The sequence below is a fragment of the Triturus cristatus genome, chromosome 5_2 (assembly GCF_964204655.1).
Source record: "Triturus cristatus chromosome 5_2, aTriCri1.1, whole genome shotgun sequence".
Lineage (NCBI taxonomy): Eukaryota > Metazoa > Chordata > Amphibia > Caudata > Salamandridae > Triturus > Triturus cristatus.
Window position 1 is genome coordinate 1,018,492,334 of NC_140588.1, and position 24,193 is coordinate 1,018,516,526.

General features: G+C 43.8%; 1 protein-coding gene across 2 annotated transcripts in view; it reads right to left on the reverse strand.

Annotated features, from left to right (window-relative positions):
* LOC146829602 (heat shock factor protein 3-like) overlaps positions 1-24,193 on the reverse strand; it is a 370,027-nt gene that overhangs the window by 75,029 nt on the left and 270,805 nt on the right. For both annotated transcript variants that reach the window (XM_085608309.1, XM_085608307.1), the window contains exon 10: positions 10,779-10,884. In XM_085608309.1, coding sequence (XP_085464435.1) covers positions 10,779-10,884 — 106 coding nt within the window. The remainder of the gene's footprint in view (positions 1-10,778; positions 10,885-24,193) is intronic.

Consider the following 24,193-nt stretch of genomic DNA (forward strand, 5'->3'; position numbering starts at 1 on the left):
TAGACGCATCAACTGCTCGCAGCTGGTAAATCAACACAGCGCCTGATTTGCTGCATCCGCCCAGCGAGTCCAGATTTTTGACGCATCGCAACTTTGGTTATTTCTCTAAAGGGGTGTGGTGTCCTTTTGTAGCCTTTTCACTGTGTTACTGTGTATTTATGTACACATGCTTTTCACATTCCCTCTGAGATAATCCTGACTGATCATGCCAAGCTACCAAGGGGGTGAGCAGGCGTTATCTTAGGTGTGTAACTCCCTTACTCAAGACTAGAATAAGGATCCCTACATGGACAGGGCGCAAGCCACTGTCAACTAGAGACCCCCATTTCTAACAGATGGACCCTCTTGAGGAGTTGTGGTGATGAAAGATTGTGGGGTCATCCTTGGAGTAGGTAGAGGCAGTATACGGTCCGGTGACCTAGTTGCAGACGTAGACCCCACTGCAGATCCCTGTTGTATTCAGCTGTTAGAAAGCATTTGTAGTAATCCAGAAGCATGCTTTGCAAGTCTTGTACTAAAGCAGCAAAACCCGGGATCATTCCTTGTGATTGTGGAACAGGAGTCTAGTGATGGTATTGCTCCACGTATTGGGGCTCATACTAGTTATCATCTTCTTCATCTTGATACTATAAGTGCAACTTGGAAAGACGGTGAGCTGCACGAAAAGGTCCTGGATTCTCAGCCTCTGAATCTTCAAGATCAAACAAGTGGCTCAGTGGTTGTGTAGACACCTTACTCGGAGATGTGCATTCAAGACACATACCTTCTGGCCAAGATAAAACGTCTTGTCAAGGCGGTCACCATCGGTAGCAGTGACAGTGCATTGAAAACTAACATGTCTAGCTTCTTTTGCTTCAGTTTCAAGGACGATAAGGACTTCTCTGAGAGTAGCGTCGTCAACGAGGTCTTCGACAAGAGGGACTGATGCTGACACTGTTATCGACGGTGTAGGAACAATTCCCATCAACGTTATCATCCACACGTTGGTTGTTGTCCATGAGGTTGGCTTCGTCAACGCGGATACGGTCATCGACGTGACGGTGAAAGTCGGCGGTGAGATTATAGACTGAATGTCAGGTGTCGTCGTTATATTAATTTTAGGTGCAGTCGACAATGGTTTCGACACTGTAGACAAAGTTTTTCTAGTTAGGTTGCTCTTTTTAGAAATTGTTACAGAGGGAGATATAGGTTTTAATGGCAGGGCAGAGATGGAGTAGAAGGCTCTGATTTGGAGTTGGTATAAGCCCTTTTTCTTTTTAGTCTCATGACAGGAGCCCTGTGAAGATCCATGGTGGGTCTTTAAGGCTTTCTCGATCCTTTGAGAGTCATGATGAGACCTCTTCTTAGATGTTTATGTGAAGGAGGTAGAGCACTCACTACTGTCCTCCTCAGAAACAAATGCAGTTTTAATTTTAACTTCTGAAACCATAGTAAAAGTCTTTCCTCAGAGTGTTTGAGGGTTTTAGTGGAAAAGGTACTGCAGATTTTGCAGTCTCACTTTGTGGATGAATGGATGAAGGCAATCAAATTATCTACGGTGATCCCAGAGAGAAGCATTTTCTTACCACAGGCAACACAAAGTCAAAAGAGTACTTTGACAAGTTCTGACATACTGGAACACCAAAGAATCAATTTGGAAATCACCAAATCTGAAGAACTGACCAGAGCTCATGGAGACTCCCTCTCACATGATGTGTGGTGAAAATATGAGGGAAGATGACTCTCTTGAGAGTGTTCTAAGAGTACTGTCGCCTGAAAGGTCACAGTTCACGTTCAGTCCTGTTTTTTGTGTGTGTGTTTTTCCAGGACATAGACTATTAAGCTGACTTTCCAATGCCATTATAGCCGAAGATACGGATACATATTGCTATACTATGGGACCGTGGGACTCCCACTTTGACAACAGGGAATAAGTCAAGCATGTAGATCTATGAAAGTTACCACAATACTGGAGAATGCCCCAGCTCTTCCTGAGTTTCTTCAGGCAAACTTTATGGTTTTGCTCAATCACTCAACTAAATAATTACCTTGAGGATGACAGTAGGTGGTGAACTTGTAAGTCACAAACTATGGCCGCTAGGAAAAGAGAACTTCTCCAGGACTGAAAGGGCGGCGAGTAGCTCCTAGTGGGGATACGTCCTCCTGAATCAAGTACAGTTTCAACACAAGTATCCCACTCAGATTAGAGACAGTTGGGCATTATTCAAAACCTTCCAGGGTGCCAACCGCTCAAGCGCGGGAAAGGAAGCAATTCCTTTTTGTTAAATAACCCTCACACACTCTAGTAGTCTCATGCTTCATCATCGGGTTCACCCTGACTCCTAAAGGTCAGGGTGAGCTCAAACACGTTTCAGGGAGCACTAAAGAGAATATGGCCAAGGGGTTTAAAGATCAAAAATCCTTCTGCGGCTCCAGGTATCCCTTTATTTGCGGAACCGTAGGGGATATTAAAAACTGTAAAATGGCGGGGGGAGGGGGCAGGGGGGGGTTGCAAGGAGGTAATGGTCCTATGACCCTAGTGCCTACATGTTTCAGTCCTCAAACAATGGCCTATACGGGTCCTGGACTTTCTGCAGGGCAAATCATTTTTCAAACCCTGGCTTTATTTATCTAGGAATCTCCTATTTTTGTTGTAGAGGGCAGAAAGTTGCACTCATACGAAAAGGAAAGTAGATCACTTATCTCTCATCCTGTTCCGTAATGTTTCATATCCATCCCAATGTGGAGGTATTCAAATATCTCAAGAGACTGCGGCATTGAGGGGGGTAGCCTTGTACTCAGACTTTCCTCAAAGATCCTGCCTCACTTATTCGTTCCGCATCTCCCGGCATTTGCCAAATGATGAGATAAGTGATTTATTTTCCTTTTTGCATGAGTGCATCTTTCTGCGCTTGAGCAGTTGGCATCCTGGGAGGTTTTAATTAATGCCCAACTGTCTCTAATATGAGTAGTGTGTTTGGACGGTTGAGTAGTGACTTTGGAATTTGTCTGAAGACCCTTTTCTGACATGATGTCTGCGACACCTTGAATGAGATCTTCGATCTCCTTGGGGAAAAGGAATTTCTAGGTGTGCTAGATCTCTTGGCGTCCTATATCTACTGTTCCCCCTTGACCGTGTAGTGTATTAGCTTGTAGAGGCAAGATGGACTTGGGGAGACGCTGGTTAAGTACAGATGACGAAAAACCTCAAGATTCATATTCCCTTCGGAAAGAAATAGTACACAAACTTACTACTGGAATAACCTTCCTTTGAATATGTACTCAGAATCTGAGAAATGTGGCACTGGTCTTTCTAGGCGGCAAAGGCAGTCTGATGTGTGTCTGCATGAAGGAGAAACAGAGGCTTGGATAGCTTTTTTTGTGTCATTGATGGTGATTTTCTTGAAGTCAATAGAGTCCTCCTTCATCGAGGCTCTTGCCTCAATGTCGTCTGTGAACATCCTCTTTTTGACAGTGAGTAAGGCACCGCAGTATCAGTCTTCAACGTCATAGATCTCGACAGACAGGGAACAATTTTTTCTCATGATTTTTGGTACTCTTTATATCTACCGCTAGGGTAGTCTGTAGCATGGGAAGTGTGTCCAGAGGGGGGGGGGGTGGATGGGAGGGGGGGGGGAGGGGAGGGCTGGGGGTGGGGGTGGGGGTACTTATCACAAGGGCTAAAATTTTGGTACTTTCAGAATAGGATAAAGCACAATATTTCATTGCCTTTCGGATGGAGGACATGGTACGTACAAGTCAGATGGTGTAGACTATCCCAGAAGAACGTAGACTGTTATACTCCCACTGTTTGGCCGACTCGGAGTAAGAATTTTTTGATACCTCTCAATGCCCTGTAAAATAGCTTCGATTAACGTATGTGGGCTTAATGACTATAGGAAAAGAGCGAAGGTAGCAGGGCTGTTGAGATTCTTACAGTTAGATTTAGTATGCCTCCAGGAGACGCATATGGAAGCATCACAGTTATATCTGCTGGAACAACTGGGATTTGATGTAATTGCAGCAAGTAGACAAAACACTAGAACCAGGGGGGTAGCAATATTAGGAAGACTTAGGGATCTTGTGGTTCATAGGAAAAAGGAGGATCAATGGGGAAGATGGGTCATGGCTGATCTATGTTTCAAAGGGACACGGTTCACATTAGTCACTATATATGGGTCTACTGAAGATGACCCGGATGTTTGGCAGTATATGGATATGGAAATGCCACAGTGGCCAGAACCTATTGTATGCTGTGGGGACTTCAATATCCATGACCCGAGAAGCTCCTTTATAGAACCTAGTGGGAGGTACTTAGGGAGAAAGAAAAAAATCACATAGAGCCCTTGCCGCCATGACCCAGCACAACTCTTTAGGGGATCCATGGATGAAGTACATTTCATTCCTCACCACATAAAGTATTAGTCAGATTGGATTATTTCTTGATTTCCAACTCTTTAATTTGTAATTCAAAAATAGAGAAACAACCTATGATTATATCTGACCATAATCCGCTTGTTTTAACCTTAAACATCACTCAGATAAATACTATAAAAACACAGTGGACTTTTGAGCGTAGCTTATTAAAAGATGAGTCATATCAGAAACATATGAAGAACTGGATAACAAATTATTGGGAAGATAATAGAGATACGGCGTCCCCTGGCTCAGTTTGGGATTGCTTTAAGGCCGGGGTTCGGGGGGAAACGATGAGTTTTGTAATGGCAAGGCGGAAAAGGGAAAAAAGACGTTTGGAAGATATAAGGCTCAAGCTATATGTAGCAGAAGAAAATTTAGCTATAGCCATAACGCAGGGAATACCACTCGACCCTTATATACTCAGCCTGGTTACTCTCAAAGGGGATGCTAGTGAGGGCATTATTGCAAAAGCCACTGAAAAATATCTTGTACATAAACGGGATACTTACGAGCTTAGTGAGAGGGTCGGGCATATTTTGGCTGTTAGAACCAGACAACGGGCAGCAAAGGCTGACATTAAGGAGATACAAGACTCTCAGGGAAATCTGGGTACTGACTCAGATTTTATTAGAGAAGTGTTTCACAAGTTCTATACCGACTTGAACTCTTTAGGAGACATAAGGGACCCAACCGATATAGAAAGATATCTTACTGACATCTCTGCCTCTGCTCTCTTGTCAGAGGATAGAGAGATGCTAGACGCCCCTTTACAATTAGAAGAGATAAGAGGGGCACTGGAGAGTCTCCCCTCGGGGAAAGCTGCTGGGCCGGATCAAATCCCAGTGGAATTTTATAAAATTTTTCAGGATATCCTGCTTGTCGAGATGATTCATATAATGCTCTATACACAGCAAGGAGGTACCCCCCCGGAGTCTTGGGGGGGCGGATATTGTTGCTATTCCAAAAAAAGGGAAATCTCCTATTTTCCCTGCCTCATATAGACCGATTACCCTCATGAACTCTGACGTTAAAATTTACTCTAAAATTCTCGCGACAAGGCTTGCGCGGAACATAGAGCAGCTTGTAAGCCAGTCACAACACGGATTTATCCCAGGCAAGGGAACCACCCAACATGTGAGGACAGTTATTACAATGTTTGATGCCGCAGGAACCCTGGGCGACCCTATCGCAGCATTGTTTTTAGATGCAGAAAAAGCCTTCGATAGGGTCGCCTGGGAATACCTTTGGGCAGTCCTGAGATGGTGTGGTATAGGGGAAGACTACATAATAGCTATACAAGCTCTATATAAAGGACCCACAGCCAGAGTTAGAGTGAATAGAGGGTATTCAGATGTTGTTAAGATCTGTAGGGGGACAAGACAGGGTTGTCCCTCTTCCCCACTTCTCTTTGCTTTATTTCTTGAACCATTATTACGACACCTGGAGAGAAATGGTGGAATCCCCCCAATGGTCTTGAATGGTAGAACAGTTAAAATTCTAGCATACGCTGATGACGTGGCTATACTAACACCCGACCCTGCTATGGCTATAATGGAGGTGGAACGAGAAGCCACCAAGTTTGGGCATTTGTCGGGTTATAGCTTAAATAAATCAAAGACCATGATAGTCAAGAATAAACACACCGTCTGCACGGACCCTAGGGTGGTTATGTCAGCCACTTATTTGGGTATTGTAATTGCAGCTAACATCGATACTATTGTTGAGGCAAATATGACCCCTGTCATGGCTAAAGTAAAACTAGACTTAGATAGAGGGAATAATTTACATCTCTCCTTAGTCGGAGTCCTTAATGTGGTGAAAATGACAATCTTGCCAAAATTTCTCTACTTATTCAGAGCAATTCCTTTATTCTTTGAATCTAAATGGTTCAACATGTTGGAGGGTATACTTAATAGGTTCATATGGGCACATGGAAAAACACGTAGAGCGTATAGATTCATGTCTCTACTTAGAGAAAGAGGAGGATGGGGTGCTCCCGATTTTAGATTATATTATTTGGCATCTGCCCTGCAATATATGCAGGGTTTAATCGGAGGAGGGGGGATTCTACAGAAAGTTAACTCTTCATCGACGGATGTATGTGCAATTTTATTGGGTCAGGAGACAGAAAATCGTCTATTAGAACATACAGATTTTGCTGGTCTCAGAAGAAAACTATTCAAAACTTTAGATGCGGCTATTAAAGTATGGAATGCTTTTTTGAAAAAAATGGGGATGGGAAGATTTCATAGATATGTCAGACTGTACAACAATAGATCCTTTCCCTCTGAAATTTTCTCGGACTCAGTCATGGCTGTATGGGACCAAAAGGGAATTAAGAAACTTGGGGATTTAAGAGATTTAAGGGGAATAGTGCAGTTCAGTACACTTGTAAGCGCATTTGATTTAAGTAATAGGGACTTCAAGTATTTACAGATTAGGAGTTTTCTGGGTAAAAAGCAGGGCGGCTCAGCAGGGTATCAAACCAATGATTTTCTGGAGATTTTAATTTCTGGCGGGGAACATACGATTAGATCAGCGTATGCTATTCTAGTTAAAACTAAAGTGGATGATCTAGATAAACATAAACATAAGTGGGTGGAGAAACTTCAAGGAGGAATAGATGATTTCCAGGAGTCGCTGGAACTGGGATGTACTATACTGTGCTCGGCCTCCCTGCAATCGCAGAATTATAAAACATTATTTTCATTATATCATACCCCAGATAGAATTGCTAAATGGGGTGGTACTAGTGGGACTACCTGCCCTCGCTGTAGCTCATCAGAAGCAGATATTATTCACATGTTTGCTACCTGTCCTCAACTATACACGCTAATAAGGGATATTGAGAGTTTTTTTTGCCCTGGCATTAGGGTTACAGGTATCTTTAAACCCCTTGCTGATTTTATTGGGAATTGGAAATATCGAGTTAGACAAAGAATTTTTATTTATGTCTATGGCGGTGTATAGATTAACTCTAGCTAGGGCATGGTTAGATGAATCCCCCCCCCCCCATGCAAACATGGTTGGCAAATTTATTTTCCACATTTAATTTAGAAAAACCTATATATGCCAGGAAGGGAAGAATCGGGAGAGCCCTAGGCTTAAGAATATGGAAGCCATTAGCATGGTCGAGGGATGGGATAGGGTAGAGAGTAGAAGACCGAGGGGGTTTTGTTCGTTAGCTTTCTTCTCTTGATTAAGTCAAATTATGATATGATTATTTAAATTTAAACTTCTTGGATAAGTCTCAATGTTGTGTATGATACCTCTATCGGGGGAAATATGTATTAATGAATATAAATGTGCAATGTTGAAAGCAAAATAAAAAATTATAAAAAAAAAAAAAAAAGGAAGTGTGTCCAGAGGTAGGTGGCAGGTGATCTCCTCACCCATCCTGACGCGGGGTCTTGATGCCTGTCCTGAAGCACCAGCATTCTTATTCTCGGTCTTTCAGGGTGCGCCAAGACATCTTCCTGCAGAATGTGCAATCCTCTGGATGATGGTCTGCAAGAAGGCATACCATACACATGTTGTGAGGGTCTGGCTGGGCTTTTTGTCGTACTACAGTTAGGACACTTCAGAAAAAGTGAGGGATTATTTGACAGGAACAGTTAAAAAACAATTTATGGAATATCACCATAGTGCCAAAGGACATCTGTTTAAAAAAGCTTTCAGAAAGGATTTTGAAAAATAAAGCCAGAAAAAGCTGAGCTCAGTGCTCCATGATCCTGCTGACCAGAAAAAATATACTGACCTAACTATCACCTCTGGTTTATGATGGGACACGAGAGCAAGGGCCAACCCTTAAAGATACGGTGTCAGTTTAACGCTTTTGCTGCTTAGTCTACGTTTTGCAATGGGCCTTCATATCCTTCGTTTTTCCATTTTAAGAAGAAAGGTTTGTGAAAAATACTTCTAATCACTTTATCATATATGTATTGCCACAATTGGAAAACAATTTAAAAAAAAATAGATTAAATTTGGGTATTTTCCGATACAGCTATTTTCTTTTCTGTAGCGGTGTGTGTATTTATATATGTGTACACACACATACACCTCCACTCCCTATCCCCCCTCCTTACACCACCGCCTACCTCACTGGACAAAAACAATTATGGCGTGTTTCCCTTTTGGTTCTGTAGAAAGAAATAAAACTATTATCTGTGGGTATGATGGGCCACAGAAGGAAAGTTAAGGCCCTTAAAGGCACAGTGCCAGCTTTCATTTTCACATTAAGTGCAGCATGGACATGGATACACCAAAATGCCAGAAGTGGCAGCATGCATCCTTAGACATCATAGGAAGTAGTAAATCTCTAAAGAGGGTTAGTGGGAGGTTTCATCCTCAAGTATATCCTCCAGGAAATATAACACACGAAAAAGTACTTGAGGGTACTCTAATCAAATTTCATCTATTTCTTTGACTTATTCTAATGGTAGGGCATCAAAAGATTTATTTATTTTTCGAAAGAAAAATCTTTGTTTTATAGAACCTATATAAATATTTCATATTCAATAAGTCATTTTGACAGTAGTAGGTTGTCAGGAGAAACGTGAAAAGAGAGTGCTCATGTGCAACTGTGAACGAGAAGAGAGAAATCACGAAAAAATTAGAAACAAAAATACTCTAATTTGCACATAAGACACTGGTTGGAATGAGTCATTAATTAACATAACCAATGTTGGACCTCTATACAGTCTAGATGTTCTATCTCATTGCTGAAAGGGCCTATTTTGTTTGAAATTCTGTTTATTGAAGTCAAGCAAAGCATACGTACATATCACTGCAGTGATAACAGTAGAGGATCAGCACAAAATAGGGTGAAGATTATACCAGAGGGGCATGCATCCATTCGTCAAAACAGCCCCTTCTCCAACAAGTCTAGTGAGGTAAAATAGGGCGTGATGCAGAGTCCTCCCGGAAAACAGGTAAAAAGGCAGCAGAGACAGAGTCTGAGAAGGGCTCATGAGGGGGGTCAAAATAAAGCTGCCCATACAGAGTTTGAACACCCAGTAGAACAAGAACAATACAGCAACTTGACTGAATATGCAATAAAGACTAAGCGACTAAAACCCCCTATGTCTGGGGCGGTGTACCCACCCCATAAGGAACAACATCATATTGCAGCATGGAGAAACAATCTATACTTCAGAAAAAGTTACGAAAACAACCATCAAAGAGAAGACAGAAATTGTAGGGAAAAAAGAAAAAAAGAATAGAAATAGAAGAGAAGGTCAACAGAGAGAGAGGGCAGCCTCCCTTCCCATCAAAAGATTTTTGAGAAGTCGTCGCACCCTCAACTTATTGAGGCAAGCTTCATCATTTGATGACCTCTCACACCTGGGTAAGATGATACTACCAAGACTCGACCAAGAGAAGCTAGTCTGTCCCTGGGAGTTCTATAAATCAGAATTCAGGACAATTACTCATGGTCCTGTTTTTTGGGGGGATAGTTTTCAATATAAAATATATCTAGTGGTATTCTCAAGACAATCCTTTATTCAACGAGTACTCCCGTTATGTTTAAAAGGATACTTAAAAGAGTAGGGGTCTTATAGTGATTTACAGTGGATCACTAGACTTAGAAGTCCAAATTACCAACATGTTTCAACCATTCCAAGAGCCTATACAGGTCTGAGGTCTTCGTCAGGGTAATGTGATAAGCAACAGTCTTTTGTTATTAACATACATTTTAATTATATTGGTCCCTCTTCTGAATATGTAAAACTTAAGGGGAAAAGTAAAAACAGACAGGAGAGAGGAATAATCTTTCAATCAAAAGAGCGCACTAAAAATTCGGCGCATCGTACAGATAGATGGGCATTACAAAATCATGGAAATTGCTAAATCAATATCTTGCAGCACTCACCCATTTTCAGCGTTATCGTTAAAGTGACAAACTTTTTAAAAAACATAATTGAACTTATAATATTATTGTGATGATTATTGGTGTAACTACCTTATGTTGTGCGATCGTTCATGGTAGCATTTTTTTATGTATATGTAGGGATACAGTGCCACAATGGCATTTTTTATATATACATATATGAAAGGGAACCCATCCAGCTGAGACCCCTGGCGAATGACGTCCATGGAAGCCTACCTACTGACATTGTTCTTAATTTCCTTTCTTTAACCTTTTAAAAATGTTTGTAAACGGTTAGTCACCTTTTGCTAATCTAGTAACTAATTCAGGCCTTATGACTATTGATGAAGAGAACATTTGTTTTGGGGGATGGGTGTCGTAGCCCTCACTTCTTTGCAAGGTGCTACCAATGTTAAGAGCATGAATCATTTTGATACTGGCCATAATACTGCCTAGGACAGTTATATTTAATATTTTCCATAAATAGATCATAACATTCAAAAAGACTTACACTGTCAATGAGTTCAGGATCAAGGCTGTACTTGGTCTTGGACAACAAAACTTGTAACTCCTCAAGGCTTACATCAATGCAGTCTAGAAAATCTTGCATTTCTTCCCTAAAAGTTAAACAGAATTACTAAGCACTTTCGACTTTCACACCAAAGTATTGATCAACAGAGAATGCCACATGAGAATCTTCTGAATGGCGCCTAACCAATGTGCTTTTTACAAGGAGATTATACTTTAACCACTGTGAACCCCTCTGACCCCAAAATTCAAATTGCCTTCCTCCTCTTGAAGATAGTTTCAGAAACAAGAGTAAACCATATTGAAGTGCTTGGATAATGGGAAACTTCCTGCCACAATAGAATTTGTATGAGTATCCGCTACAATCAGATAGTGCCAACAAACCATATTGAAATAATTGTAAAATTGACAATTTACTGTCAAAATAGAATCTGTATGAGTTTCAACCACAATCAATCAGATACTGACAACATGTGCTTTCATCCTGTTAAGCAGGCCCATGTTCAATAATGTGTTTTGATACTTATGAAACCTAAACACAACCTAGGGGAAATTGTTTTCTCATCTATTAGAACATGGGTGCCCAACTCCGTCCCAGAACGACTGACTTCATGCCAGATTTTTAGAACTCATACATACAATGAATTAAAGTGAAATTCATTTACGTATTTTGTAGTTTGTGGCACTCATAACACTGAGCGAGTGATACACTTCTCTGATACAATACAAACAGGTGCGCAAAATGGACAGGACTGGAATAACACCTTACTTGAGTGAGTCAATGGAAACATCCCTCAGGATAAGCCTGTAATCTGTACATTTATGCGAGTCAGGATGGTACTGCTTTGTGATAACCAGATACCAGTATGATAACTGATGATCACTGTTTGGGAATTGTTTTCCTCATAAGCCAGAAGAGGAACCAGGTAAACAAAAGCCCATTTCTGCCACCAAATTAGAAATCAAGTAATCACTCTGATACAGAACTGACCGGATGATAACCTCAGCAGAAGAACTTGGGGTTACATCGGTAAATGTAGAGTACGGGTCACCCATCACAACATTAGTAGTGGTATGTTGTTACTATAAAGTAGTACCATCAGGACAGGTGTGAAGGTTATGCAATATGTATTGACTTGTCCTGAGGGGTTTTCCAGAGGGCTAAATGAGGTTTACCTTGTATGGTTCGTATGATCCCAAAAATCTACCATAGATGCAGTACTCCTAAAACTACACTGGATGCCCCAGGCTAGTTACTAAGAAAGGCCAAGAATGAATCTACAGGGAGGAGCCAAGATGGCGACCGGGACGGCAGCGTAGATTCCCGGCTCCGTGAACCTCCGCATCCCGCACGGATATCCTGCATGAGATCCTTATTCTGCGCTACGAGATCGTGTTCGTAAACGAAAGTGGCAACCGATCGTGTGACCCTGAGGTTTCTGACTGCAGTACCGCCGGAGAAATCAGCGATTGAACTTTGCGGCCCGTGCGGTCCCGAAGCCGGGACCTCGAGTGGACGCTTGGCCGGGCGGCAGTTTAACAACAGCGGCCTGTGGTGACTGGGTGGAGTCGGTCCGCCGGAGTGGTGCTCCCCTCGGCCTGCATTTTGCTGTGGTCGCTCCCCCCCTGCTGAGCGCTGCGGACCGAGGACATGCCCGGGTGTGCAATTCTCGGATTCTGTGGTGTTTGCCCCTGCCTTTGACGGTGAGCTGCCCGGACGCCGTCCCTGGTTCGGCCTGATCCTTGCGGGCTGCTCCCGGCTTTTTGCGGGAGCTGGTCCGTGGCGGAGACGACTATTGCCCGTGACCGCGCAACGGTTGAATCTGTTCCTCCCCCAGGATCCCTGTCTTCAGCGACGTGGACCTTGAGGCGTTGGTCCCGGGGTCCTGGCCCCAATACGAGTCGGGCCATCCCAGCGGCCATTTTGTCACTATGCAGCCTACCATCCTGTCCGCTGGGACGCAGCGGGACTGGGGGTGTGTGACGGTCAGGAGTGTGGCAGAGCGATCGGAGAGAGCTGCTCTGGGGTACGGCGACCTCCTGGAGGCCCTTGGTGCCCTTCATTACTCCTTGGCTCATGGCGCCGGGGTCCTGGGGAGGAAGCTAGATGGTGTGGTGTCAGCGTTGGGACAGTGGCGGCATGCTGGTCCACAAGTACACAGTGGCTTTCCACACTGCACACAGGAGGAAGATGTTGCGGCCCCCCCGCGATTAGTGTACAGCCGGACACTCCGGACAGTATGCTACCGTGTGGTCGGCTAACTGTGGGCTTGATCTGCTCCGGAGGTATTGGACCTGAGCGGAAGATGGTGGCCTTGTCCCGTGCGCAATCTCCGGCGGCCCAGGGACGATTCCAGCAACGTGTGTCTCATTTGACTGCTTCAGCCTGTCTGGACCTTGTGTGCAGTGCAGATCCTGGGGCGGCACTAGAAAAGACGCCCCCCCATGAAGCGGTCCGTGCTGATGCTCAGAGACTTCCACCCCACCTGTGTGCGTCGCTTCCCGACTGTTTTTGGACACTCCTGTACTTTGGGACATCGGACATGGTGCTGGGTCGAGGGGCAGGCATGGGCAGAATCGCAAAGAGCGGTCAAGGCTGAGGCTGATCCTTCGGGAGTGGTCACCTAGTAGACAGGCGGACTCATGGTTGCGTGCTCTCATGGTTAGTCGCATAGTTGGTGCATAATGCTCCCCACTCCCCCCTCCTTTTTTGATATGATCAACTTGGTGCTGCTAATTGTTTGCTGTGGGGAGACTTCACCGTGCGGGAGGGAGAAGCCGGGGGTATGTTTTGAAGGCCCTCCTCCAGTTTATTACATTCCCTCCGCCCCCCCGTCTGGGGGGGCTCTTTCTTACTCCTTTTTTCTCTGTCTCTTCTATATTTCGGGTCTAGTTCCAGGGCGACAGGCACACTGCTGGGGGGTGGGGCCATACTCATTCGCAGAGGTGCAGGGTGGGGGGATGGGGGAGGGGACTCTTTAGTCTTTATCTCTTTTTCCATGGCCTCCTTTTTCTTCTCTGTTTCTTTTTGCTTGTTTTTCTGGGATCAGCGCGGTACACCTCTCTTATTGTGAATCGCTTGCTCTTAATGTGTGCCACAGTTTCCGGGGGGTTCGCTGGGCTTTAGGTACGGGGACCTGTAGGCGCAACTATCTTTGATATTTTCCCCCATCCGTACTTTCCCGTGTCTGCGCCATTGATTCAATGTATTGCTGCTTGCTGCTTGCGTCTCTTATCCTTGCCCCTTATCGCTGTTGGGAAACTGTTTGGCACCTGATCCTACTGTTTTGTTTTATTATAAAATGAAAAACCCTTTCTCTCCTGGTGTCCTACCTGAGCGGCTCATTGGCCGGACTATACTGTATTGTAGACTTTGCTCTCCGAAGTGCCGCCTGTGTTTACATGTGCTTTTATTGTTCTGATTGCTTAGCGGCCGGCCCCGGGGGGTTGTAGGCCCATACGTGTAAGTGATTGAAACGTCAATAAAGGTTTTTCAAAAAAAAAAAAAGAAAAAAAAAAAAAGAATGAATCTACAGTGGAAGAATGGAGGATACCTCTGAAAATAGATGGACAATGTGGATATACATCATATTAACGTCATATTGCTATACATCTAGAGGCTTTCACATTTAAGAGTCAAATGCAATTATTATTTTAGCCTTTAATATTAATTACAAGAAAAACAACCACATGAAAGGGATGAACTCGGAAATTTACTTCATGATTGTCTATATAGTGTTGTTACAACCCACAGGTCGCTTCAAAGTGTTTTGAGACAGATGACCGATAACTAGTGAGAGCCCATCATGCCATGCACCAGACCAGCCCCTCTAAATGGCAAGACTGGGGGAGACTGGGGGTGGATATTGATCAGGAGTAGCAGGTACAACTAGCATTATCGTTTGAGGCAGGCCAAAAGGCGGTTTATTATATGCCTCACTCTGGGATATGGTGCGCTTGGGTGGGGATGCTTATTTTTAAACACTTCACAACATTTCATGACATGGGATCGGAGAGTGTCTGCTCTGCCAATCCTCATGGTACATGTGTCAAAGCCTGTATCTGAATGCCCAGGGATACCTTTATTGCATGCCTGACGATTCAGATATGTAGATATAGGCCAACCTATCCTCTCCCAGAGCTGCTTCACTCTCTGCTTGTCACCTGGTACACATAGGACCTACTTTAACTAGCAAGCAGAACTGCAGCATTTTCTTTAAAGTGTTGCCAAGTTCCCTACCCATGCTCGCTGGTTCTCCAATTCCTTGTCTGGAGGCTGGGACAGGATATACACTGGGTCTAAGGTGTATTGGACAGTCTGATGCTGCCAACACAGACTTTGGCATTGCCACTGCACATAACGTGTATTTGTAAAGCGCACGTTCACCCCAACGGGTATCTTGGCGCTGAATAACAGACGTTTATTGTTTCCCAACTCAATGGAGCTCATTTTATCGACCTCAGATCGACGAAAGGCTGAGTGGACCTGCCGGGACTTGAACCTGTGACCATGAGGTCGAACCCAGGCCCCTGCAGTGGATGCATTAGTCCAGTGAGCCACCAGACCCGGCATAGGCAAGAGGGGGCCAAGACCAGGGCACTGTATTTGTATCCTATCTCAGTGGAACTGCAGGAACAGAAAAGAACACGTTTTTCCTGTATCCCAGAAGTGGTCTATCAGAGGTGGTCCCAGTGATGCACAGCTTGGCTCTTGTTCTACTGCAAATAAAAAGCCTAGCTCTGCAGCTTCAAACTACATTGTTGTACCGAAGTCTGACATCACTCCATCTAGGATATGTAAAAACTGCCCTCAGATAGTGACGAGGCGGTTATTCTTGTTCCCAGTCAGTCTCGGACCTCTTTGGTTTTGAGTCATACATTATTTTCCACTTTCTGCTTGGCCACTTCTAATGCGCTTTCCAGCTTCTATTGCTATTCATCACGGTGGATATTTCTTTTGTTGATGTCTACGTAGATGTTAATGAAGGTGACACTGGGCCACACTAAGAGGACTGTGACGGCTGGGGAGGGCTTTAAAACATTTGAGTCGAGCATAGCTGTCTGAGCTTTCTGCACCAGGATGGACACCTTGGTCTTCACTTGCAGTCAAGGTGATGCCATGGCAGGTGCCAGATGTGTTTCTTTAACGCCTGACCCAGACGTTGAGCTGTATGTTGGATGGGACATAGCAACGAATTGCATAAAGGGCTGGTTCTTGGTCTCTGAGGAAGGACGGTCAGAAAACAAGGAAGAGATACAAAATCCATAGACAAACAGCACGCTCAAGACTATACTTCCAAAAAAGAAGAAAAGCCAAAATTAAAACCTCAGTTTAAGAAGAATAAAGTTGCAGGCCTGAAGATCAGACATGCCTAGAATTCTGAGGACGCAGCTTCTGAACGGGGAATGGGCTCAGGCGTTGCTAGACAGTGCAGCAGAAGTAACAATAGCTTGCCAGAACCCGATGGAATTTCTGGTGACAGCAGACTTGAATGATTACATCATGGTGGAAACAGCAGAAACGAGGGTGAGTGCCCCACATAAGTTATATAAAATAACATTCCAAAATGGAGGGGGACGAGCCCAGGAAAGTTAAAGGTCTCTTTTGGGAAAATCTGTCATCTGGTTATAACATCCTATTAGCAGAACAAGATTGGCAGCCAGCATTTGTTATGGATTGCCCTAGGGGAGAAACTGTAATTTTTCCAGCCTTCTCTGACCTCGTTCCCATTCATCTTAAACACGCATACGCACGGGAGTGGGCGGTTGCCCTAGCTCCAGCATTGTACAAGAATCATGCCGGATGGGATGAGAATTCAACCCACTACGTGATCCCATTAAAAGTGTCACCAAATGTGCAGAGGCAATATTCAATAAAGCAAGAAGCTAAAAAACAGGTCAGGGAGATCTTAGATCAACTTGAATATCAAGGGGTCATTGAAACATGTACCTCACCAATGAACAATCCTTTGTTTCCTGTTATGAAACCAGACAATACCTATCGTCTAGTTTTGGATTACAGACATTTAAACCATTGCACAAAGACATTCGCTGTCCACAATGCATACAGTGCCGCATTAATAAATAACATTGTGCGGAACAAATACAAAACAACACTTGATATCTCAAATGTATTTTCCTGCCAAAATATAGCGCCTAAAAGCAGATATTTGTCCACATTCTCGGCGTTAGGGTCACAGTGACAATTTTGTCATCTCCCCCAGGGGTATAAGAATAGCCTGGGGGTATTTTCAACAAGAGTAACGGAGTTACTCCAAAATTCTGATGAGGAAGCATTGTCCTATGTGGATGATATTTATCTGACGGACGATGACTTAAAGAGGCACTTGACCAGGGTGAGCACCATAATTATGGAATTCGCCTCTGAGGGCTACAAGTTTAACATTAAAAAAAACTAAAATTGCCCAACTCGATGTCCTGTTTTTATGATATGAGCTTTCAGGTGAAGGGAAAAGTCTGGCAGCTAACTTGTTAACAAAGTGTGCGCTGCTCCAACCTCCAAAAACATTAAAAAATCTACAATCAACACTGGGATTCCTAAATTTCGGCAGAACATACATTTTGGATTACGCAGAAAGAGTAAATCCTTTCTACGCTTTAATAAAACCTGAAGTTTCAGTTAGACATTGGACACAGGAACACTCAAACATCCTACGTTCACTACAGGAGGACATGATAGCTTACAAACACTTACAGACACGTGTAAATGTATGCAACTCAGTGATCCGTGTAATAGCAGGTCAATGCGGGTACACTTACTTGACCTTCAATGAAGGCGAAACAGTACCAATTGCTTACAAATCACAACTGTACACAAACGCAGAAATGCGTTTCACTTCAACAGAAAAAATACTGACAGCAGTTCAGACTGCTGTAGCAAGCGAAAGCACTGGCTCAGGGATAATTGTCGTAACCCTGGTACCAGCTTTAGAGGCTGTTACAAAGGCTAGCATTCTTTATGCGAAAGCCTTACATCCGAGATGGATACAATGGGCTAATTCTCTTACTGCAACGGATGTTGAATACAGATTTGATCCAAGTCTAAAAACACAAGCATTCCAGCAATACGAACAAGAATATCCACTACCAAATGAACTCATGCCTCTAGATCAGTATGAATATATTATTTACACTGACGGTTGTGCTCAACCGGCCATAAGGAGTAAGCAACAATACAGCGCGGCATGTGCTATAGTTAAAGGTCGCATGTGGGATGGAAAGTTCCATCAAAGTTGCAAAAAAAGGCAATCTCTAGGGGACTGCACGGCACAGTTGGCAGAATTAAAAGCACTGATACTGGCACTTGTAAATACGGATCAAGAATTCCCCACACTAATTGGGTGCGATTCTTTTTACTGTGTGCAGTCGTACAATGAGTATTTACATAATTCGGAATAAAATGGGTTTAAAGATGCAAAAGGCGGCACAATTAAGCATAAAATGCTATGGGAACAGGTAGTGGAGTTGAAAAAGTAACTACCACGGGCTCACGTGATACACACACAGTCATTAATGTTATGGCGTTCACCTTAAAGTTCATTGGCTGACGAAGCTGCGAAGGGGGCTGTACGCACGGCTTCCATAGCTGCAATCACTTGTTCAAAAACGACAATAGACGGTGATATTATGGTGGCTGTTATTGCTACTGTCATTGCTTCACGCAAAGGCAGCTCAGCAGTACCAAATACATTTCTACTCAAGTTAGATGCAAACAACATTCCATATGCTCAGATTCCTGGAGTGGGGGACAGAGTAATACCAAATATGGATCGTAGGCAAGGTTTAATCCTAGCAGCACACGAGGGTTTGGGTTCTGCGCAGACAGGCGTTACAGCGACTATTTCATTGTTGAAACAGCGCTATTGGTGGCCAGTTCTAACGAAATAAACTAAAGACTGTCTTGAAATGTGACATCTGCCAGCAGATGAAGGGCTCCATCAAAACACGCCCGGCACATACACCATAATTAAAATCAGACAAACCTCTCGCCTGTGTATATCTGGATCACTGCGGTCCCTTACAATCTGATGGGGCTTACAAGTATATCATGATTGCAGTGGATTCATAGTCAAGATTCCTATGGGTTTGACTTCAGCGCTCGGCTGACGTTCGAACTGTTATCAAAGATTTGCGAGTCTTTATAGGAACATACGCAGTTGGCACGTGGCCCGGGGTTTAGCTCTCAGGCTTACAAAGAGGCCATGGAAAGTATGGCCGTAGCATTGCGGTACTCCTCTCTGTCCTATCCTGGTGGAAATTAGGTTGTGGAGAGGAAAAACCGGCACTTAAAGCAATCTTTAACAGCTAGGGTATTAGGCAAGGTTGGTAGTTGGTTCAATCATCTCTACGGGGTACAGCGAGCACTCAACCAGCCAAGAAGTTCTCTAGGGGTTGTCACTCCATATGAGGTCCTAATCGGGATGAGAATGTGGGTACCTGATCTTGATTGTGAAGGCGCTGTGGTGGATGAGAAACCATTTGGTTGGGAGGCCTTTTTGGTAGCCATGCACTTTAGAAGTCTCCTATTCATTCATTCATTCGTTTTCTATGATCGTTTGGCTGTTTCACAGGATCTAAATGAATCCATGACACAACAAAATAACATCCAGCAAAAACAGACTGCCACTGGGGAAGTCAAGGCAGTAATGGCATGATCTGTCTTGATCCCAAAAGTGGGGGATCTGGTCAGAGAGAAAATAGCTGACAAAAAAGAATTTGGACCATCATACAGAAAGCCTGAACTTGTCCTAGTAGTTCAAGGAACAAGAACTGTACTTTAGCCACCTCTTGCCGGGAAAAAGGAGAAACGATTTGTCTCAATCGACTTAATCAAAACACACTATGTGGCCGATACTGAACAGTAGGCCTCGTGTACTCCAGAGTAGCAGACGCCCTCCTCTAGCTACAATCCAAGAAGTTCAAACAGAAAGAATCATCACGTTCGAAGAGCCTCCTGTATGGAATGAAGGACTATGCAACAAGGCTATGGAACTCGTTCCCCCTTGAACCAGAAGTTCAAATTCAAAATCAAACTCAAAGTAACACACAAGTGGCAATAAGACCAAACACTGATGTTTACATCAACATGCCTCGACAAGAGCAAAATACGATTTCAACAAATCCCAATGCAATTCCTACAATTGATCGAACTGCTTCTGTCTACTTCATGAACTTTGATACATTTTCCTTGGATCCAAGTGAACCGGAAACGTCGCCAGCCCAACAAACACGCAAGCAACAAGTCAAAAACTTTCTAAACTTCTCAAAAAGACTTACCTGCTATCGCCTTGGGTAGAACTCTGGGTAATTACAGGGATACTGTTCTTTCTTTTCTGGCTAGGCTTAATTATAACTTTTAGCATGCTTATTAATGGACAATACCTTCAACAAAGCTCTACAGCCCAAATTGTTAATTTGATTCTGAAGTCACATCAGTCCTCGCATCGTGAACAGACTTGTCACAGCAGTTCCTATACCGGATGGTATAGTTTGGGACAAGGTTGATTTTGATATATTCGGTCTGACTGAACTTTTAAAACTTTCACATGTGTTTAAAATTTCATTAAGTGATCTCATTACCTCCAGTATATTTTCTGATGATTGGGACTCTGAAACTGTAAATAACATGTTGTCTGATTTAGAAATAACTGCTGCATTTCTGAACACTGAAATGTTGGAAGGCAATTCAGACTATGACACTTTGTACTGCTACCAAAATTATGGTCATCATTTCTTGCACAAATCTATATCACATAGAAATATTTTTGAGTACCACCAGTGGGAATATTGCCCTACACCACCTAAAAGTAGTTGGCAAACATTTGCACAGAAATTCTCATATTTTTCAGGGTTTAACACTTCTGACCCAACGTCATTTTATTATAAAGTTACACCGACATCAGAACTGAAAATGATTTACTCTGCTTCCTTCATTGCCAAATTGTCTGAAAAGAGTTTTGACCTATGGAAGGACACAATAGACTTAAAATCAGTCTGGCGTTCTAGAGACTGGCAAGTCCAAGGAACAGCATGCCTCATTCCACAGCAGATGATATTTATAAATTACACTGTGCAACAGATATCCTGTCTTGGACTAGCTAAGAACAAGGACCTAAACACACCTCGGTTACCAACACCATCACAGATGGAAGGGGGGAAGAATTCAACTACACATGAAGGGGTAGAAATAGATGACATTTTACGGTACAATAGATCAGATCCTAATTGGAAAGAATGGCTGGTTTGGCCCTTAGACACGGAGAGGTGTCAGACAAGATTCTGGGGTACAACCGAAGGGTTCGGTATCCATAGGCAAGATCCACGCTATGTACAAAGAGAGCACCAAGGGGTAGTGGCATCCTACAGTGTAGGGAAGTTGTGCCTTGATTGGCTAGAAAGCTTAACACTCACCGAAGTGAAACAACACTTTTCCTTACTCACACAAGACATGGATCTCTGGGATTTTTACTAGGTCCCAGGAAACCACATCCAAAACGTTTCATATATGCTGGCATTTATGCTCCCTACAATGAAATTTGGAAAATATCCCAACAAGAGGCCGCTGAGAGAATACGGGAAATAGACTGTATTAACTCCAAACAGGCATTCGCGGTAGTGGACAATGGGTTAACAACTTTGACCTCCTGGATATATTAGTTAGGCAACATTGTATCTTCTGCGATAGACTAACTGGAACAAGATGTGGCCATGTTACAACATGGGCAATATCAGTTACGTTCTATTATGTTATTAAGCTGGACGCTGCAATCTTTGTGCACAGGCTATGTGCCTTGGCGTTTTATCAATAGTACGTCTCTGTTTACAGAATACAATCTAACAGATAAACAGGAAGAAGTGGCACAAAGAGGAGCAAAATATACCATGTTGCGTATTGAAAAACTGGATAGGTTACCATTTGCGGTAGCGGAATCACCATCAACAGAATGGCTAATCCATGGCCATATAACTCTACCGATCACTACTTTTCAATTTCAACATTGCCTTGAGCAAAGTCAGGCAGGCAAATATGAAAAAATGGGTAAGGAATAAATTAAGGAATCTTGGGAGTTACCATACAGATTTCGATGTCGGAGTGGGGATCGAGAGGTATTTCTAAGCGGTACAAATTGCAAGAGTGCTTTAAGCGGTCCTCTCATGTGCCAGGATATTTCCCTGAACCCAGCTTGTAATGGTTCAATGGCGAACTTGACCTGCCACATGAAAGGGACTACAGCAGCTGGGATTAACACCGGTATTCGAGCTGCTCTCGAATGGGAGTTACATGATACTGAACAATCAAGGTTGCTGTGGGATGCTTCCTGGCATTGCCTATCTGGTCACCGTGAACTCCAGGGTTACTTGCTGGATGCAAGTATTGTTTCCCCCAACAAGTACAGTTAGGGAGGTGCCGTTATGGCCTTCGTTGAATGTTTCCTTTACACAGTTTGATACTTTGAGCAGACTGAAAGCCATGCTTTTACAGCAAACCGTACCCTTAACCTCCGCTTGAGAGACCTTTGATCTTCAAATCGCAAGGACCTCAACTGAGATACAGGCACTTATACATACAAACTGCCCCTTCCATTTATCAGAAATAGTGGGTCGCATTTAATAGGTCTGATATGAGTGGTATTGTACACCTATTCAAGACCATAGCGTCAGGATTTCTAAGCACCTTTCAGACAATCCTCGGTGTAATTCCAAACTTTATACACTCCGTATTGGGAAGCATTTTCGGAGGTCGTCCGCTGAGCCTGTTCTCTATAGCAGGAATCTGGATTGTCATTTTTCTGCCATGCAATCGACGGCCCATCACCAACGAGATGGCGGAAGCGCTCCTGGAGCGTAAATACCATGAACGCATGGTACAGCATGTGGACACCCCTCACCTACTGGAACTGAGCGCCTCTTGGTTCCTATCAGTTAGACCAGTCTGGATGGACTGCATCTTACCTGTTCTGACTCGGTATCAGATCGTTGAAGAGCAGGGAACGTAGTGATACACAGGGTTTGCAGGGCGTTTTGCGGTGAATCCGTAATAGAAGAAGAAATTGCAAAAAAATGTCTGAAAAGTTATACCGGAGTTGCTTAGACTCTAAGTAACGAGACAACCACAAGTAAGCAGCGGGTCCAAAATTAAGCCAAAGTACCGCACTCACTCTCACACTCGCAGGGAGTAGCAGCAGGAGTCTCAGCGGAGACAGGTTCACAATATCGGTTATAACAGCGCAGACAACCGCAAGCAGGAGGGGAAATACGACCTGTGCGGCGCTGTGTGATGATGCGAGGGTGCGGCCTTGGTCCTCAGTACTCCACCACAGGCTGAGCAGGGCGATAAGCAGTGTCACTGAATGTGGCTTCGGTCATCTAACCTCTACCACCAGCTGAACAGGACGATGATCAGTGTCACTAACAGGGGTGTGGGGGCAAGCAGGCCACACCAGAGTGACGGATAAGATTGGGCAAGCGATCAACAGCAAACAAAGTGTGGAAAGGAGCAGGCCACACAGCAACAGCCAGGAGAACAGCAGCAAGATGAAGGTGATTTGGTGGAGAAGAGGTTGCACGCAGGGTTCACCGTGTAGCCAGCTCGTCGCCAGTAAAATGTAGTAACTGCTCAGACATAAGTAGAAACAGTCTTGTAGTTTAATGGTTATGGCTACATGGTTCAGAAGCGAGGAGAAGCCCTCTCCTCGCATTGCACTGTGTTACTTCTAATTACTGTTTAAATACCTCATTTAAAATATATTCTTAACTGTGCAATTTTACTGATTGAATAACTAGTTTTAACTTTAACTGTGCAAACCCTGTCATTTTAAATCGCTCTAAGTAGCTAGCACGCATACTATTGCTGAATTCATTGTCTTAGGAAATCACAGCAACAAAATACTTCAGAAGCATTTTCGCACTTACATTTTGGTGATCTTGTTGTTTTGTCTCTGCTTCCACGGTCCAACGCCGGCACCCTGCCGTTTGAGTGGAGGGAAGCGGACACACCCCCATCAGGTTGACCTGATTTTTGCCCAGGTTTACTTCCGGTAGTGAGACCGGAACCTCGGCTCTTCCTGTGCACAGCCAGCTATTTAGTCTCATGCTGGGCCGGGCGCGCCACAGGCGCGCCAATGGCAAGCCCGTCTGCGCCCATCCGTGCCAAGGAGGCGACAGGGGCAGGAATTACTGCCCTAATTGGACCTGATTTTATTTACAGCCCTGAGGCATTGAAATATTTAAACCCTAAGGGGCTCTGTAAGTGCCGGATTGCACCGGATAAACTCTGGGGGGACTGGTCCTGCTATAGCTGCAGAACGAATTTCATTGGGGGCACTCCCATACGTATAAACAGGACAGGCCTACCAACCACAGTACAAAAAACACAAA